The sequence below is a fragment of the Centrocercus urophasianus genome, unplaced genomic scaffold, assembly GCF_019232065.1.
Source record: "Centrocercus urophasianus isolate 14NV4802_14NV808 unplaced genomic scaffold, USGS_Curo_1.0 seq_10, whole genome shotgun sequence".
In the NCBI taxonomy this organism is placed as follows: Eukaryota; Metazoa; Chordata; class Aves; order Galliformes; family Phasianidae; genus Centrocercus; species Centrocercus urophasianus.
The window spans coordinates 70,524,524-70,542,993 of record NW_024884142.1 but is presented as its reverse complement, the minus strand read 5'-3'; the positions used below and the strand labels follow the sequence as shown (position 1 = coordinate 70,542,993).

At 40.5% G+C, this 18,470-nt stretch overlaps 1 protein-coding gene across 4 annotated transcripts in view; it reads right to left on the bottom strand.

The window, feature by feature from the left end:
• The window catches only part of SPAST (spastin), a 32,138-nt gene extending 14,687 nt beyond the window's left edge, over positions 1 to 17,451 (bottom strand). Inside the window, exons 1-5 of one of the 4 annotated variants that reach the window (XM_042815361.1) lie at positions 16,915 to 17,449; positions 12,918 to 13,004; positions 11,621 to 11,704; positions 6,505 to 6,600; positions 451 to 638 (exon numbers count right to left, since the gene is read on the bottom strand). In XM_042815361.1, coding sequence (XP_042671295.1) covers positions 451 to 638; positions 6,505 to 6,600; positions 11,621 to 11,704; positions 12,918 to 13,004; positions 16,915 to 17,320 — 861 coding nt within the window. In that variant the 5' untranslated portion in view covers positions 17,321 to 17,449. Of the gene's footprint in view, positions 1 to 450; positions 639 to 6,504; positions 6,601 to 11,620; positions 11,705 to 12,917; positions 13,005 to 16,914 lie in introns of all 4 variants that reach the window. The other 3 variants (XM_042815370.1, XM_042815376.1, XM_042815385.1) reach the window with 3 other exon arrangements.
• Positions 17,452 to 18,470: the final 1,019 nt, after the last annotated feature.

Here is an 18,470-nt window from a genome sequence, read left to right as displayed (position 1 = left end):
AAGCTCCCCCCCAAGTCTTTTACATACTGTCAGTATAGTTTGTTTTTATGCCAGCTCAGTTTTCCTCAGCATCCCATGCAATTTCATAACAAAGTATTATCATGTTATTACAGTTTGTTACAACAAAAATCCCCTTGCTCTCCAAGACTTTGGAGACCCTCCAAGACTCTCGCTTTCAAAAATTCACTCTGCAGTCCAGTTTAAGAGGCTTAGCCAAAAGTTTGATGTTTTTGATTTAGTTTAAATGTTGGATTGTTTTGTTTGTTTGTTGCTTAGTTTTGTTGTGGTTTTTTTTGTTGTTCTTGGTGGGTGTTTTTTTCTAATTTGTTTTCCTCAAAACCCTGTTGCAATCATACCACAACACTGCAATAAAAGCAGCAAATGCAGATTTCATTCTGGATTTTACATTGATCTCCACAGCAAACACCACTATACCTGTTGTCACCATACCTTGTGAGTTGAAGTTGTAGGGTTTGTTGCTGGTCTAGACACAGAAGCACTTGATATCCCACTGTAGCTAGGTGTTCTATGGTGGCCTGAAAGGCCTGTGGATCCAGTTTTTGCAACTGTTTTTGAACGTGGAAGGGAATTACTTGTGTGTGTTAAGGGATCCTTCTTTTTTGGAACTGCTCCACTTTCTATAAAGAAAACCAAATGTCACGGGAACATTTTTAGCAACTGTAACTTCAATAAGAACCCTAATTTAAAGATAGTATTGTTGACATATAATACAGTATTGTATTAGATTAACAGGAGTTTATAAAGAGGTTTAACACTTTTAAGGAGATATTAGCTATAGCTTTCCTCTAAAATTAAGTTTCAAATTTTTAGGAGCTCTCAGTATCAACACTACCTTGCCATATTATAAAAGTTGATGACACCTAAGTTCTATGTCCCCTATGCAAGGGAAAAGCACCATCAATTTCCTAAGACAGAAGTCAACAGAATATCAGTCAGAATACTTTCCTTCCCTGAAACTTCTATAAACAATCATCACAAGAAGACATGGAATTTCAAGCCATTAGATTCAGAGCACTCATTCTTTAAGTGATGTTATCAGGCACTGTCTAGCACTTTCCTCACACAGAAGCTTTACCAAAACACTTTAAATTGGGAAAACTTAAATAGTTATACCTGGAATAAACTCTTAAAACCTTTTGCTTACAACTTTGTTCCACTTCAGGAATCTCAAGGGGTAAATAAATTCTGTGTGGACAGCACTGAAACAGTTTCCCATAGTCCAAATTGAATCTTAAAATATTTCAATTCAGTGGTGTAATATCATTTCATCTACACTTGCTCCAATTCACCTCCATGATGGAGCAGAAAGGTCTTGCACCTGGTGACAGATTTAACTCATCTTAACATCTTGGCCACAAGTGATTAAACTCTAAATAAAGACATTTCCAGTCTAGAGTAAACAAATAGCTCTTGATTTCTACATTCTCTCTGTGGGATACAGGATGAAAGAGGGTTCATTGGCTCAGAACTGGCAGGTGTAGAACATCAGACACAGATGTAGACAGACTAAGAGGTGAGAAGCAGGCACAAAGACTGGTCAGGCTAACTGCTGAAAATCCAGGCATAGCATCTGTCTTCTTGTGTGGGGGGAATACAGTACTGGAAAATGCACATGCAAAATACGAGAGAACTTGAAGAATAGTCAACTGTATCTGTAAGATGCTTCCTGACTAAATCACACAAAGATCCAGATCTGAACTAAGTGAGTTTTCACTTAGTCATTCCTGCACAATAACTTCGAGTCAAAAGCTCTTCGAGTGAGGCATACTTCAAAGCTCAAGTTCAAAAAGCAGCTTATCAATCTGTTAAAAATGCTACTCATTTTAACTTTTCCAATTTAATCAGAAGATGACACAAATTTTATTTTCTGAGCTTCACTTGCACAGCTGGTTTTGAAGTCAATAGGGGGCAGTTTCAAGAAGCTACAGTAATTTTTCTCCAGCTCCTTCACTCTAACATGCTGCTCAATCCTCACGTTTTTCCAAAACTTTCCCATCTATGAAGAGCAATACATACACACTGCAATTTTTAGCATCATACAAATTGCACGGGTAACGATTATTTCAGGAATCTGGAAACACAGGGAGCACAAAACATGGAAAAGAGAAACATTTAGAACAAATCACAATTTGTTACTTCAAACATGAAAAGGTTTAAGAACACAAATTATTATTTACACTGCCTGTACCTTCAGAAATCAAAACCACTAAACTTACAGACATTCTGTGGTCAGTCCTACTGGGTAACACAAAGTGCTGCAGAAACAGTTCTGAATATAGTTCTTCAGTTTCACCTCCACAAGGAGGCTTTGCTTATATATTATCAAGAATTTATTTATAAATTAACTAAGAAAACATACTGTATGTAGCCTCTGGACCTCAAATTCAAAATAATAATAAATACTGTAAAAAAATCCACTGATCTAGAAATGTTACATAGTGTCACACAAACAAAAGTCTTTAAGATGCATAGCTATACGTTTTCTGCAAAATATACACAGCAATTGTAAGGAAAAAGTATTCAGATTTGACAATCACAGTGGTCCCCCCTAATAATAATTTCTTCAAAGATAATACTCAATTTTTTCAACTACGTACAATCAAGTAATAGAAGACAATTAACAGAAAACTTCAGTGGCTAACAAGAACCTCCATACCCATGCTCCATATCCTGGATGCCAGCACAACTATGTTAATGCAGGATGCTTTCCCAGTAGAGCCACGTTAGTCAAACAGCTGCTATGGCCAAATTATGGTGTCAGAAAATCTTATTGCTATTTGTTCTTCTATTTTGGGATCCTCCCTAATAATAATAAAGGTTTTTTTAAGAATGTAATTTTTGCAACTCAGAGAATATTGCCAATCCATGCTTACGATTAAAGACATGTAAGCAAAACTTATGAAGTGAAAACAAAATACAAGCTATTTATACAGTACTAATATTATGTTAAGAACCAGAAATATATTGCCTTTGAGAAGGCATATCTCACTGACCAATAACAGATCAAATGTAAAAATGGTATATTAGAGTTACTCTAATAACAACAATATTGTGCTGTCTTTTGCAAGATCAGTAATCTTCCCCATCTAGCTTGATGTCATGGTTTTACAATTTCTGTTATTAGTATTCCACACTGTAACATCATGCAGAGCACTGGGAATTGAAGAGTTCATCCTGCAGTTCCATGGATGGTTGACAGTTCTTCTGGGACAGGTAAACAGAAACATACTATAGCTCCCAGAAGACACCACTGCCCCATTTCCATTTTCTGGTCAGTGGGAAAGATAAAACTGACTGCAAGTCACAGGACTCTTTCTGCTCCCTGGCAGATCGAGGAAGAACTTCGGTTTTCAGAAAATTCTTTTATTTATTTGATTTATTAGTTTCAATCCCAATTAACTTGTGTTTTCACTATTATAATTAGTAAACAAAATTTGTTTTCCTCCTCAGACCATTGCTGCTGTCCTTTCCCCTTTCCGTTCCCTTTCCTCCCTTTCTGGGCCAGTGGGGCTCCTGCCCCCCATCACAGACATGGATCTAGAGATAAGACAGTGACCTCTGAGAAACAACCCTACCACCCAGAATACAAAGAGGAACACACATCTGAAGGAAAAAAAAAAAAAAAAAAAAAGAGATCCAGCTAAATCTTCTTAAATCTAATTAAAGACCACTATGAGAACAAGAGGGATGGACAAAAAGTTTTGCATGAAGGCTGACTCTTAAGACAAGCAACTGGGCAGTCTCCTGCAAGTGGAGGGCTATATACTGCTACAATGAGGTTTCACAAAACTCTCATCACACACATTTTCAAGAAGAATCCCCAGCTGTTCTGGTAAGTTAGAAAACAAGTGTAACAAATTTTTCACAGACACCTGTGGTAGAATCAAGTATGTCCATCTAGAATCCATACAAACAGCACTTAGAAAGAAGCAAGAATCTCAAATCAGTACCAGTTTGGAAATATAAGAATTGTGCACTATAAACATAAGAAGATAATATCAAGTAGAATTAAGATACAAATGAAGTCTTTAAACACCTTAGGAGTTAAATAGAAAAGAACATGTCTTACATCTCAACTCCTTTGCTAAACAGCCCTTTCTTGACATTAAATATGTGATTGACCGTACATCACACCTAATGAAATCCTGCACTCAGAAGAAGCACAGCCTAATTAAGGAAGAGCACAGGTAATACTTTATGCAGGTACAAAAAAACAAAGCTTACATCCAAACCCTGTAGGCTCTGTACCTCTGCTTGTTCAACAATAGCAGCCCTCCTATCTCCAAGTAGCTGGCTGTTTTGCTTTATTCACGTACTTTAATTCTTTCCAGTACTGCTGTCACTGAAAATACTAACTTCATTCCAATGTGCTAAGAAAGCACAGAGGCAAGATGATCAACAGACTGAAGCAGAATTGATAAGGTAGTTCAAAATGAGTTGCAGTAGCAACACATTCTCTTGAACAAGACTAAGGAGACAGAGCACATACAGTCTACTAGGGAATGGCCACAACAGCTACTGACAGGCTGACTTCTGAGGCTCTTCCAGGGATCCAGAATGGCAGAAGAGGTTCAGTACTTTGGGTAAATCCCTGATTCGTACGTATTTTGAACATGAAATGCATCTTTTACAAGGTAAATGGAGATGGAGCAAGCCTTTAGAAGCCTTGCTCAATATAATCAGTCAGCAGATATTTGGTACCTAACTATTTCAATGTGTGTTCTTTCCTCCTTCTGTCTCATCTCAGCTGTCACAGAGTTGAGTAAATGCAAGTTTCCCTGTGAGTGAAGTTCTGTCAGAAGGCTTCCTCTGCACCCAATCTGACACAGCCTCCAGCTTCTCCAACCCCAGCAGCAGCCTTGGAGGAATGGGAATCTTTTCAAACAGTGTAAGAGACACACAAAACAAAAACAGAAAATGCCCTTCACAGGGCCATTCACAGCTGCTTCTCTGCTCCTTGTAGAACAGTTCTGAACTAGTGTTTCACTCATGCAACTTCCATAAATCACCTAAGTATGTTACCACATGAGTAAATTCACTGTTATCACTTTCCATATGCTTACCAGCAATGACTGCTGCAGAACAATTCTGTTACAGAAACTCCTGTAAATAAAGACACCTGTCACAGACCAGGCAAAAGGTTTCTTTCTCTCCAGGAGGCACCAATGCTGTTGTACTAACATTTAATTAACAGAAGTAACAGTCTTAACAGGAAAGAAAGCTCAGGCTAACCTTCTTCTCCTGCACCATACAATTTTGAGATGTTGACAAAAAGGTACAAAAACAAAGGAATGGGTTTTAAGAAAAAAAACTGTTAATACTGAATCAGATGGAACTTGCTATCTACTCTCATGTGGATGCACACGTGTATGCATTCATTCATTCAATCTTCTGCCAGTCAGCTAAAAAATCCAGACATACTGGATCATTTAAGATAACGTGTTCTCAAATTCTATTTAAGTAAGAAATTATACCTGAGAGCCATTTTTGCTAAATCTTTCTTGACAAATGCCATTTTAACAAAAACACCACATGCTCTCTCTAGTCCAGAGGTGCTGAACAAAACAGTTTTACTAATTCAACTCCTCATACATAAGAACGTACAAAGACAAGCTGGAAAAAGACTTCAAAGCCAGAAATGGAATAAAAAAAACCAAAACTTATTGTAAACCACATGATTAAGCTTAATTACCCTAAAAACCTGAATGCTGCTCCTCAGCAGGCAAGCCTTGTGATTTCTATTGCTTCTCAGCTCACTATTTTACTCAACCTCATCACTACTGTATAAATTTTCATTTGAGATCATGATTATGACAATCATGATTATGACTGCTGTTTTAACACATTCCTTGAAGACAATTCACAAACCTCACAGCAACTCTATTCTACACGTTTGCTTCCGAGAGCTTAGTGTTCCTAGTGCAGTCTTCTGGCAAAGGATAAAACCATCCTTCTATGACAAAAAACACAGCTGTCCCCTCATCTCTCCCCCTTCCCATCTTAACTGCTTATTGCCTTTGCAGATTATAAATCCCTATATTTTAAAAGGAACTTAATGCAAATGTACATTAATTTGTACTATACTCTAACCAAAGAGCTGCTTATATAGGCACAATATATAATCTACATTTATTTTTTAACACTTTCTAAAACAGGTTTAATGCTATTAGGTATACAACACCAAAATTTATTTTCTGAAATGCAGCGTTCGTAAGTAGTCTCAGATTCTAATACTTGATTTAATGAAGAGGATGCAAGGACAGTCATTTTAAAGACAGAACTGCGCATTACAAAATAAAACGAGTTTGTCACAGACACTGATAGAATGAGATGTATTCAAGTAGTCTTCAGACAGAAATATGGAATGGGTTTTTAAAAGGGTTGAGGGGCCAGAACATAGCATTGCATATTATTTTCCTTGTAACACACCAGAAACTGGAAAATATCCCCTGAATAGTTAGGTGCTGGTAAAGCCAAACCCACCTGACTGGAGATGTCCATTGCGGCATGCCAGGTTAGTACTGTCATTATAGACCTCCATTTGCGGCTTGGAAATTTGCAAATCTGCCTGCAGCTTCTCTACACAGTAGAAAGAGGGAGAGGGAGAAAAAAGGACAAAACAAACAAACAAAAAAAACAAAAATGAACCAAGAAAACTCATGTATGTTGAACACACAAATGTCAACTTTGGCTTTGTTATATTCAATATCGGGTTAAAAATAAAAGGAGTATTTCTATCTATTCTACACAGTTAGCAAGCTAGTAAGAAAATGCTGTCAGTGCACACGTGACTGAGAACCGCTTAAAAACTAGCCGCTTCTGGCTGAGTTCATTACAGCAATCTTTACAGTTTAGTGATTGCAGTTACTTGCCAAAAGCAGTGGTCAGGATTAATTTAATTCCATCTACTAAGATTTGTGCTGATAACCCATTTCCACAAGTCCTCCCCAAGGCCTTACTTTTGACCAACTGCAAGGAGTCTTCAAATTTCTGCATATTAAATGTTTTGCTTAATTAGTAATATCCACTGTTTTACAAAATCTTCACTGATTCAAGGAAAACACCACACAGATATCATTCAAATGTCTTCAAGATTTATAATTATGGTTGCCCTGAAAGTCAATAAAATTGTCATGCAAGCTGAGTTCCCAAAGAGTATTAATTTCAGAAATAGCCAAATACAAGATTTATGAGATTAAAGATTAAGGAGAAAGAAAAGAACTCCCAGTCACAATAAAGTATCCAAAGCACAAAGCAAAGAGGTGCAAGGCTACAGCCTGCACTAATCAAGAATTATGTCTCAGGATCATTAATTCAGTGCAGCTCACCAATACTGCTTTTATCACTGCTCTCACTTTACAGCCCCTTTACAAGCCCTCCCACCTCTATCTTGCACTCAACTCCCCCTTTTCAAAAAAGCAAACAACCATCATTGAGACTGCAAGGCACACATCACAAAGAAGCTGCAGGAAAACAGGCAGCTAAGCAGAGGATAGAGGTCTTCTGGCAACATATAGGAACTTAATACAAAAGAAGCTGAATTCTACTGAAAACACTCATGCTGGACGAGTGGGGGAGAATCACCATTCAGAGCTTGCAGATCATATAATCAATAAGCAAAATCATTTCCTAAATTTCACTTCATCTATTACAGTTCTTTTCCCACTTTTTTCTTCTTTACCTGCTCACAGTCACTTACACCCTAGCTTCCCCAAGAAGTATCTTTAATACTATTGAGTGCAAAGATGTAAAGTGTTAACATCCGTAGAATAACATCCAAACTGAATGAGATGCAGTATAGAGTGAAAGGTCAGTAATCGTAGGAAAGTGTGAAAATATAAAGTTCAGATTAGCACATGCACCCAGTGTTTATTATGTTGCAAGCTGAAAGCATTCAAAAGTTGGGTAGAGTAAAAGCAAGAATGCTGGCTGCACAAGAACAGCTGCCAACCAGCACATGCACTGAAACTTCATTTCTCAGAAAAGCTCCCTAAGCATGACTGACTGTAAACACAGGGGGCACAGCACAACTGAAGGAGAAGGCAGAATAGTTTATTCCCTTCCCAACGACGCACTCTAAGTGGGAAGCACATACAAAGTTTTGGGAAACAAAATTAGTATTTAAAGACATGGCAAGATACTAGATAAGCAGTTAAGTTTTGGATAATATTTCTCAGCTTCACAAAACACACACACAAAAAAGCCTCTAGTAAGTATAAAACCAACTGGCTTGGGCAGGAATTCAGGAAGCCCTATTTGCTTCAATACTACAGTTTCAGACTGGGGTTTTACCATACTTATCATCTGCTACACTTCCAGAACAGTTTCATGTCTTCAGGAACTCCAGAATTGCAACAACCATCAAGCAACCCAACTGCTGTCCACCTTCAATTCACACAATTCCTCCCAGCGTGCTACATATTAACATGCCATTTGAATATAGCACATAAAATTATATAATGCAATCATATCACTTTTCTTCAAAGGCAGAATAGCTGCAGAGACCTCCAGAATAAAGAAAAAAAATAAATCGAGCTATTAAATATTATCTCAGGGAATTCAGAGGTCTCTATCACTGTTCATTTTAATGTTTTCTTCCTAGAAATTGGAAAGGCTGACAACAGTTCATAGAATCTCATTATTTCTCCCTAATGGTACAACATTGGCATAAACCTACCAAATAAACACCGCAGCAGCTGTCCTTTTATCTGTGTAGCATTCCAAGTAATGTTTTCTTTTACTGGAAATCACTTATCACATAACACAACCCCAAAGCAAAAGCACCATCATCTCCAAAAAAGCAGGGTTGTCACAAAACATGTCTCTTAAAGTTCATGTCCTTACCTGGCCAGAATTATTACCAGATAGGAGACTGATGAAAAGTATCTAAATTATGTGCCATATACACCTTCTTTCAACCAAAATAAATTATTCCACACATAGTATCCAGAAATACACTTGTGCTGACAACCTGTCCCCAAATAGAAAATCTCCCCAAAATGGGAGAACACATATTCTTACTAAGCACTTCCAGCATTAGAACTGACTTGCATTGTGCAGACATTGCAGTTACCCATTTTTTGCAACAGAAAAATGACAAGTTTTATGTATTGATTGTAGAAAACAAATAACCTCCTGTGACTCTTAAATGTATCAAATATAATGATCCTAACTTGAGTAATCAGCCATCCTGGAGAGACCTGGTCTGTGAAGATTACCAGAGCAGGATTTATCCACTCACCTTAGCAGCTGCACAGCTAACATTTCCTAAACCACAGCGCACCAAATCCCTATCAAAAAAGGGCACATCCACCAACACCAAGTGGTCAAATTTGATTGCCACCTGATGGGCAGACCAACGGCAATACCCAATTCTGCTGGCTAAAAGACTGAGTCACCTTGAGGTTCTCCAAAGCATACCTGGCATAACTTCAGCTTCCAAACTGTGTCACAATAAAACTTTAAACAGAATTCAATACAGTAATTTACACTCCAGATGCAACAGGGATCAAAACATGTAAGTAGCTACATCTTCTTGTTCAAATGTTAAAAGACCGATGCCATCACCTTCACCTTTCACTGATGACCCAACACTTTGAAAGACAAACACTGAGTACTTCTAAGTGACAGTTAAAACCCAAGTATAGAAAGCAAAAATCGAGTTATATTACTGGCATCACTTTGACTGAATAAAATTTCTGTTTAGCAATCTGCATTTGCATCTTTGCCTGTCAAACAGAACAAAATATTTGATATTTTTGTCTACTTTAAGCCTGTTTTATCTTGCTAGCTAATGCAATAAAGTACCATTAAGAAATAGAGAAAACTCCTAAGGGCAAGAAAAAAAGAGTTTACTCCTTGACCTTCAGAGCTCAATTCATGGACAAATAACCTCACTGAATCCTAACAGCTCCAACAGCCTCAGGTTCAGTTCAGTTACAAAAGCATCAACAAGCCATCAGAAAACTTCCAGATATCTGTTACTAAAAGTAACAAGCTACATTTAGAAATAACACATATAATTCAACTCTATATTACCTTAAATTACCACCAAGTCCAGGTAAAATGACATGTAATTTAAAAGAAGCTTTAAAATACTTGAAAGCAGGTTAAATGTTATAACAAATATTCCTTAAATAGATCCAGAATGATGAAGCTTGTAGGATGTAATGCAGCTGGAAAACCTCTCAAAACAACATTTTTTCCTTCACAGAGGGCAAATGACTTCACTTGCTCCTTCCTAAGCTTTATTCTCACACATATTGTTGGAAGCAGACTGAGACTCATGTTCAGTTTGCACTAAGTTGAAGTACTAAGCTTGGGATAATTTCAAAAATACATATTTGACACCAACTTAGGCAGTAAACACTATTCTACCCATTTACCTCTCAACCTACCCTCTCAATGAAGAATCCAAATATCACATGATCACACATTACGGTAGAAAAGATGAAGATACCAGCTTGACCTCATCTGAGTGTAAGAAAAACCCAACAAAATAACGTAGCCACTTTCTTGGACATACGAAGGTTCTACAGATAAAAGCCTACAGCAAAGCAAAGAAGCTGGAACCTTGACTACATATTCCCTCCACATTTTGAGAAAAAGGGTTAGAGGACACCTGGAAGAGGAGGGGAACAAAAAGAATTCACTTCCTTGTGGCTGCCATAACATCCCCACCAGTCACCATTTACAATGACAGAATCAGAAAGCACAAGCGGAAGAAAGAACATCAGTTTTCCAGCTGCTCTACATGCTCCTAGGAGAGCGAGTTAATGGAACTGGAAACACCACAGTGCAAGATGAAAGCTACAGACATGCAAGTTAAGCCCAAGTACATTCATTTGTTAGTTCTCCCTAAAAGAACACTAAATATCCTTATTTCCACTTCATTGACTGAACACATTTCCAAAATTCTCAGGTTGGAGGATACACCACAAAAATCTGTGCACTTGTAGGCTTTTGACTTTATACCATGCACAGTAAGATGCCATTTCCAACCCTCCCTGTTTACTCTGACCATTAACAGCTTATACAAGAAACTCAATTTTAATAAAGCCAAAATTGTGCAATATCATCCTTCCAAAAAGAAGTGATCTTACCTACTAGACTTAAAATAGAACACTAACAGATAAAGATTACAAGAATAAGTATTTCACAAACTTATGATCTTCATAATACTAAGGAATTATTACTATAGTACGTACCAATAATCAGAATTTTTTGTGACAGCAAAATTTCAGGAAAAAGTTGCACTTACAGAAGGTGCACTATTAGTGCTGATTGTGACCAGCAACACATCACAAGTTTTACTACAGTTCTTATACAGAAGCCCTAAACCAACTCCAACATCGACAACACTTCCCCAGTTTACAAGTTCGGAATGCTAAGCTACGAAGACTTCTCAATAACTTTTTCACCTAGTTTAAGGGGAGGAAATTTCGAACTCAACAGCACTGAAAAACATTACTTAGTTTGGAGATCCTACAGACAATGACTCCTTCACCATAAATATCACAAAGACATTTTGGAAAAATGGATTCCATCAAGTTGTGCAAATAACGAGAAACTTTCCAAAGTCATGAATTTTAACTGGTACCTAAAAGCTGCAAGCGATCCTTGGCCATTGCCAAATTTGTCATCATTTTAGACTGCAGACGTCGAGCCCGATCACACTGATCACCTTACAAAGAAAAATCAATGTTAAAACTTGGCAAATTAACTTTTTAAACTGCTAAAACACTAACATCCAGCCATCCATCTTCTTCCTCCCACTCCTTAGCTGCCCCCTCCACTAAGAAATAACTAATGAAGTTTCCTATTTAATCAAGATTTTCAAGTTTGTTGCTGCAATGTTTCACAATACTACTCATAGAGAGGTGGACATCTATTCTCTTACATCTCACACTGAACTAACACACACTCCTTTCCACCACATTTTTCTTAAAAAAAGAGTCAAATAAAATAGGTTTTTAAGAAGCTTGAGAAGTGACTGAGAGGCAAATACAATTTAAAATCACTATTATGATAATATGAAGAGATTTAAATTCAGTTGACTGTGTCCCTTTACATTTCAAAGTACTCAGAGTTACAGATATTTATATTACTACTTATTTAAAATAAGATCTGTTCAAGCTGAACTTTTTTTTTTAACTACACAATTTAGGCTGTATCAAATGCCAATGGTGATGCTGCATAGGTAAAACATCAGCATACACTGTTCACAAACATTTCTGAACACATCTGAGGAACAAACCAGCAGTCTGCTAAAGCAGCCCTGGAGGTTTTTTTGTTTGTTTTTAAATTATTTTGAGGACAGAGATCTTTAGTTAACCTTTCCCTACAACTATTTCTCTGTGTTACATATAGGCTCCTATGCTACAGCTCAAGATGCTTCTATAAACACAGATAGCTTACTTCCTTTGTTGGAAGTGCTCAGATATTTTGACATAAGCTATCTAGAAAGACAATTTTAGACCAATCCAAATCAGTGAGGCTTTTACTGTTTCTTCCTTGTTTATACTGCAGAGATTACAAAATTCTGAATAAGTGAGAAAACGAACTAATTCAAGATTGCCAGCTTTGGCAAACCAAATCAAAACACACAAAGGAATTGCCAAAATATTAAGAACTTGAGCATTTGACTCATAACTTTTTTTTCTTAGATGAACTGATTGTTTTGTAATACCTGAAGCAAGAGTTCCATTACAGACAGAACATTAAGGCAGAACAGAGAAATGGACCAGTGCTCACTCACAGCTTAAACAAGAATGAGAAACAGCAAACCATTCCTAGCACCTACCACATTTAGCAATTATATCTCATTTTTGAGGAAGCCATAAAGCAGTACTGATCAATAAAGCAAATCTTTTTCACAAGACTCAAAACTGGCTTACCTTGACCAACAACTAAGACAGCTATTCCTCTTTCCAGTTCTTCAATTCCTTTCTTATACCATTCAACAGCTTGTTCCTTTTGTCCTGCTTAAAAAGGAAGTGAACCCATTATTTTATGTAACGGATTAAAGCTCAGGAATGCTTCCATATAATGCCACAAAACAAGCAAAGTGAAGGAAGATTTACTTGGACAAAATTGTAGGAAACACTTAAAGGGACACCGTCAACTTCATATCTACTTCTAGTTCCAAATGAGCTTCTCTATTAACAACAGGTATCACACCAGCCTCAAATCACTTTTGCCCGTTTTAGAAAATACCTCAAGTAGCTTAACGAGATTGCTCTCCCTGCGGGGAGGAAGAGAAAGAAAAAGCCGACACAGAAATAGAACCACAACAGAAATGGTGAAGTGTGGATTTGTTTCCCTTCTGAAACATCAAAACAAGACATGCATGTTAATCTTCCAGGGACACCTAATACCAAAGTAACACTAGAAGTATTGAAATTCAAGAAGAAAAGTAATGAGCCTGAGGTACTACCCACATGATATCAGATACTTCTGGTTCAGTTTTGCCCAGAGCAGTTCATTCGCCATGGGTATATTTGGGTTTTTTTCCACTCTATCATGAAATTGCTGTACTGCGGGTGTATGTCAACTCGTACATGAAGTAAAATACACAGCCTTGAAAAGAACAAGTCCATCCGCATGCCTACACCCTTGCCCGTTTTATCCAGCACCATGAAAACAAATGATCTATTGAAAGTAACTCAGATCTGCGTAATTCCTCCCTTCCTATAGATATCCTGTGGTCAAAAGCTATCTTGCTGCATACTGACAGATGCTTTTTCAAGTTAGCAGTGCCATAACAAAACATACTTTTCCAGCAAGGAATATAGACTTACGTTCTTAGTGCTGATGAGCACTAAGAAGCCCCTAGCGCTAGAAGAACAAGAAATACCTAGAATGAAGTCTTCAGATATTATGACCTTGGTTTCAGAAGAGATAACAAAAGTATTCATAAGTGCCAGCTAGTGGTGAATGTGTTGCCTCTTTATTCAGACCTTTCTATAACTTCAGTCCCAGGTGTATTTTCTACAAAATTTCAGTGCCAGGAAAATATTTCAATACATTTCAAGAGAAAAACCTTAAGATGACTCCTCCTCCCTGTCCAGATTATTATCTTTTATTAACTTTCGGCAGCTTTTCTTGTGCAGCTAACCACATACTTCACCCTCCTTACCAACACAGAAAGCAGGAGCAGCACCTTTCTACAGCTGCATGCATTGCACACCTTGGGAATCATTTCTGCTTGTTTTCCACCAGTCTCACACACCCTGACTGTTAAGAAAAGCTATGAAAGTGAAATAAAAAAGCTGTGTGGCTACCATCTCTCCTGCAGCCTCCTTTCTTTACATTTTTCCTTCTCACCTACAGAAAAAGTGTCAACTGCAGTGCAAGTTTAAAGCTGCTTAAAACCATTAGAAAAGAAACATGAAGTGATTCCAGCCACCTTTACTACTGCTTGAGTCACTTTGCTCCTTTGAGGAGCAGTCCCAGGCGTGCCAAGCACATCATTATATCTCACCTCCACCTTCCAACAGCAGGAAGCTCTGAAAGCAGAGCACCAACCCAGCTGCTTGCAAGGGCAGCACTGCGCCCACGCAGAACCACTTACACATTCCCAGGGGCTAAGGCATGAAAAAAGCCACATTCATCAGAAGTCACTGATTCACTGTAATGAGATAGTCTTCACAGTAGCCTGCACTGCTGCGTTTTGATCTGTGACTGAAGTCTTGACAAGACACCTGTTCATTCTGACTGTCACTGAGCAACACTTGCACAGCCTCAAAGATTTCTTCTGCTCACTCCACTCCCCCAGAGATAAAGCTGGAGTGAGAACAGGACAATTAACTCAAACTGGCCAAAGAAATACTGCATACTGTGTAACATCACGCCCAGAAACAAAAACTTAGAGGAAGAATAGGGCAGGTGTATGTGCGTGGGGGGGGCTGGCTTGCATTGCTCAGAACCTGGCTGGGTATAAGTCTGCTTGTGGGGAGTTACCAAGGGAGTGCCTTTCTGCCATGTGTTCCCCTCCCCCTCACTCCTTGCATTCTCTGCCCACAAGTTCTCACTTCTACCCCTCTTGCTCCCTACCCACCCTTTTCCACTGGCTGGCAGCCACCACACCATTCTTTCTGGGGAGGGGGGAATTGCCCAGAGAAATACAGGGCACTGAGCTGGAGTTTGAAAATGCCAAAACATTAACACTGATTTCCCAAAAAATATACAAGCACAAAAACTATCTGAAGTGATATCATAATTACTGAGCTTCCAGAACAGCAAAAACTCCACATAACTGACACAACATTCACTAAACCAGAAATTCCAACCATTTCATGTACTACACCTAACACAGTTTTTACTGAAAGTTACAAAAAGCTATTCAAATAACAAACAAGTTAGAAGATACAACATACAACAGTGGTATGAGCAAAACAGATGAGCAGTCAATCTGTGCATTAAAGCAAACCGAGCTCCTTCTCAATGATACAACTAATGCAATTGTGATTGCTGTATTGGCTGTAAAGTATACACCTTGTGCAACTAACTCAAATATGATAACTCTAAGAATACCTATAAAACAAGTCAATGACAAATGAAGATCTGCAGGTTCCCCCTCCCAGTCAGCAAGCCACCTGTTCCATAGCTGCGTCTTATATCAGCAATTCAGCCTTGGCCACTGCACAGAGCTGCCATCAGCACCACTGAGCTCCTTGCATCTGTTCTGAACTGACCTCAATGCACTCACAGCGCTTTCCTTTCCCCAGAGCTTAATGCTGCCACTCCCAAGCCCTCAGTGTAACGGAGCTCAGACGGTGTGCTCAGCAGGCCACTTCCAGCAGAGGCCTACTACAAGGGTTTCAGTGTTACTGCTTCTTTAGCATGCTGCACTGACAACCCAGTCAAAAGGGTAGAGTGAGGTCTGTTGACATTCCCTAACGGTTTTAGAACATGCACAACCAGCAGGGCTGCCTCTGGGTGCTGACAGTTGTGCTGCTGCAGTTAAGCCAAACATTCAGGCCGGAGAAGTGAAGGCTCAGCGGATGGAAGTGAAGGCTCACCTGATGGAAGGTGACCTTCTGGTACTAAAAGGAGCTTATAAAGCAGGAGGGAAAATCAACCATTTACGTGGGTAGAAAGGGGTAGAATAAGGGAGAATGGCTTTAAATGAAAACAGGGGAGATTTAGGTTAGATGTCAAAGGGAAAAATCTTTGCTGAGAGGGCAGTAAGGCCCCGGCACAGCTGCCTGGAGAAGCTGGGGGCACCCCATCCCTAGAGGCATACAGGGCAAGATTAGATGGACCCTGGGCAGCCTGAGCTGGTGGGGGGCAGCTCTGCCATGGCAGGTGGCTGGGACTGGTGGGCTTCGAGATCCCTCCCAACCCAAACCATTCTGTGATTCTGTTACTCATGTAGCTAAAATCAAAAACACAAGCAGAACCGTGACTTGGTTGGGTTGTTTTACCCTTCCAGACAAAAACAAGCACAAAAGACAGGTGCAGCACCCTCATATCTGCATTCATCTTCCTGAAGCCCACCTATCAGTCACACTGTGAAGTGTTGTTTTGTTTTTGTTTTTTTTTTTTTAAACCAGAGAAAGCCTGTCAAACGAAGAAATAAAAGCAGACCAGCAGTTGCCCAAGCACGAGCCTTTTCCTAGTGACTCCGAATGGGCCGCTTATGGCACCTGTTTGTCGGAACGAGTCTTCAACGCGCCCACCGCTCCTCAGCAGTACTTGGAGGGCTGCACCCACCTCGCCGGCCCAGGCGGCCGGGTTAAACCGGGAGCCAGCTCCACCCGCACCCCCACAGTTACGAACCGAAGGCCGTAATTAAGGTTACGGGACCGCCCTTCCTCAGAGCCGCTCCCGACCCGCAGCCCCGCATCGGTCGGGACGCACAGCGGCCGCGGGCACCGTCGCCGCCCCTACCTGTCTCGTCCTCGTCGATGCGCAGCGCCATGGAGATGCACTCGAAGGCCCGTTTGTGGCACGCCCGCACCCGCTCGGCCGCCCCGCCGGGCTCGGGCGCATCGCCGGCCCTGCTGCTCTTGGCGGCCATGAGTGCGCCGCGGGAGAGACGCTCGCAGAGCCAGGCGACCAGCAGCCCGAGCTGGAAGGCGACGAAGCGGAGCAGGGCGAAGGCAGCGAACAGCGGGTACGAGAAGTAGTACAGGTTCCGCTTGTGCGGGGACGCCGCTGCCGCCGCTGCCGCCCCCGCCGGCGGCGCGGGGGAAGCCGGCCCGGACGGCGCGGAGGGGAAGGCCCCGGCGGCGGGAGGCGCGGAGCTGGAGCCGGCTGAGCCCTTCTTCTTCCCTCTGCCTCCCGGAGAATTCATTCACCGCCGTCGCCATAACCCGCTGCCAGCGACTGACAACAACCAGCCATGGCGGCAGCGAGCGACGCCCCTTTCACTCGACCCCGGGGGAGGAGCGCTGACAGCGGTCAGGCGCAGCGCTCCCAGCGCCGCTATTGTTGAGGCGCAGCAGCCGCAGCGACAATAGGAGGCGGGGTCGGCGCCGCGGGGCTCCTGCAGCTCGCGGAGGGCGGCGCGGGGTGGGAGCGGGGCGGGCACAACGCGCTCGGCGCGACGCGGCGCTGCGTGCGGTCCCGCGGGAGACGTAGGCCGCGATGCACGCTGGGAAATATAGTCCCGGGGAGGAGTAATGGAGCTGAGCGCGGACATCAAGCACAGATACGTCATTCTGGGAATAAACCTCAACGCCTTCTACTCTCGTTGCGAGGATGAATGCCCCGCTGGTCCAGTCAGCCTTATCAATTATTTAGCAACGGCAATATTTATTGCCTGATGGGTCTTTCCCACTGAGACATATCCCCCAGCTGCTTAGTGCCTTTGTTACCTTAAGTCCTCCAAGTGCTTTGGCACAACGAGTCTGGCTGGCATCCAGGGCAGACAGCCATAATCGCCACCTTTTGCTTGCGCATCTGCATCTGGCGCATGCAATGCCATCACACATCCTTTCTTCTGCTCCAATCCCAACCCCATCACATCTTACACACATACAACACGGAGAGGCAGTGATTCTGCATCACGACTGACCATCTGTCTACTACACAACAGCACTGTACACAGTAATCTACACTGTCCCCACAGTATAGAAATACATGAAAAATGAATGAAGTTATTTATTCATTGCTTGTTTATACCACATGCAGGTATTTTTAGTAACGAAATTTGCCCTGGTAATGCATATTTTTTTAAATAAATAAATGAGTTATTGTATTTTAATAAAGAGTATTAGTTTTTATTGATGTCTAAACTACAGAATGAATTATATAATAATATACAACAAAATACATATTTGTGGCCTAGGATGCTTATTAGATGGAGGTAGTAACCTATCAGCACCCAAAAAATGCAGTAATGTTCATTAAGTATTTTTTTCTTTGTTAAGAAAAATGATGTGCTTAACAAACTAAAAAAACCCCACTTCTTATTTTGTTAAACTGAAATTATGAGTTGAACT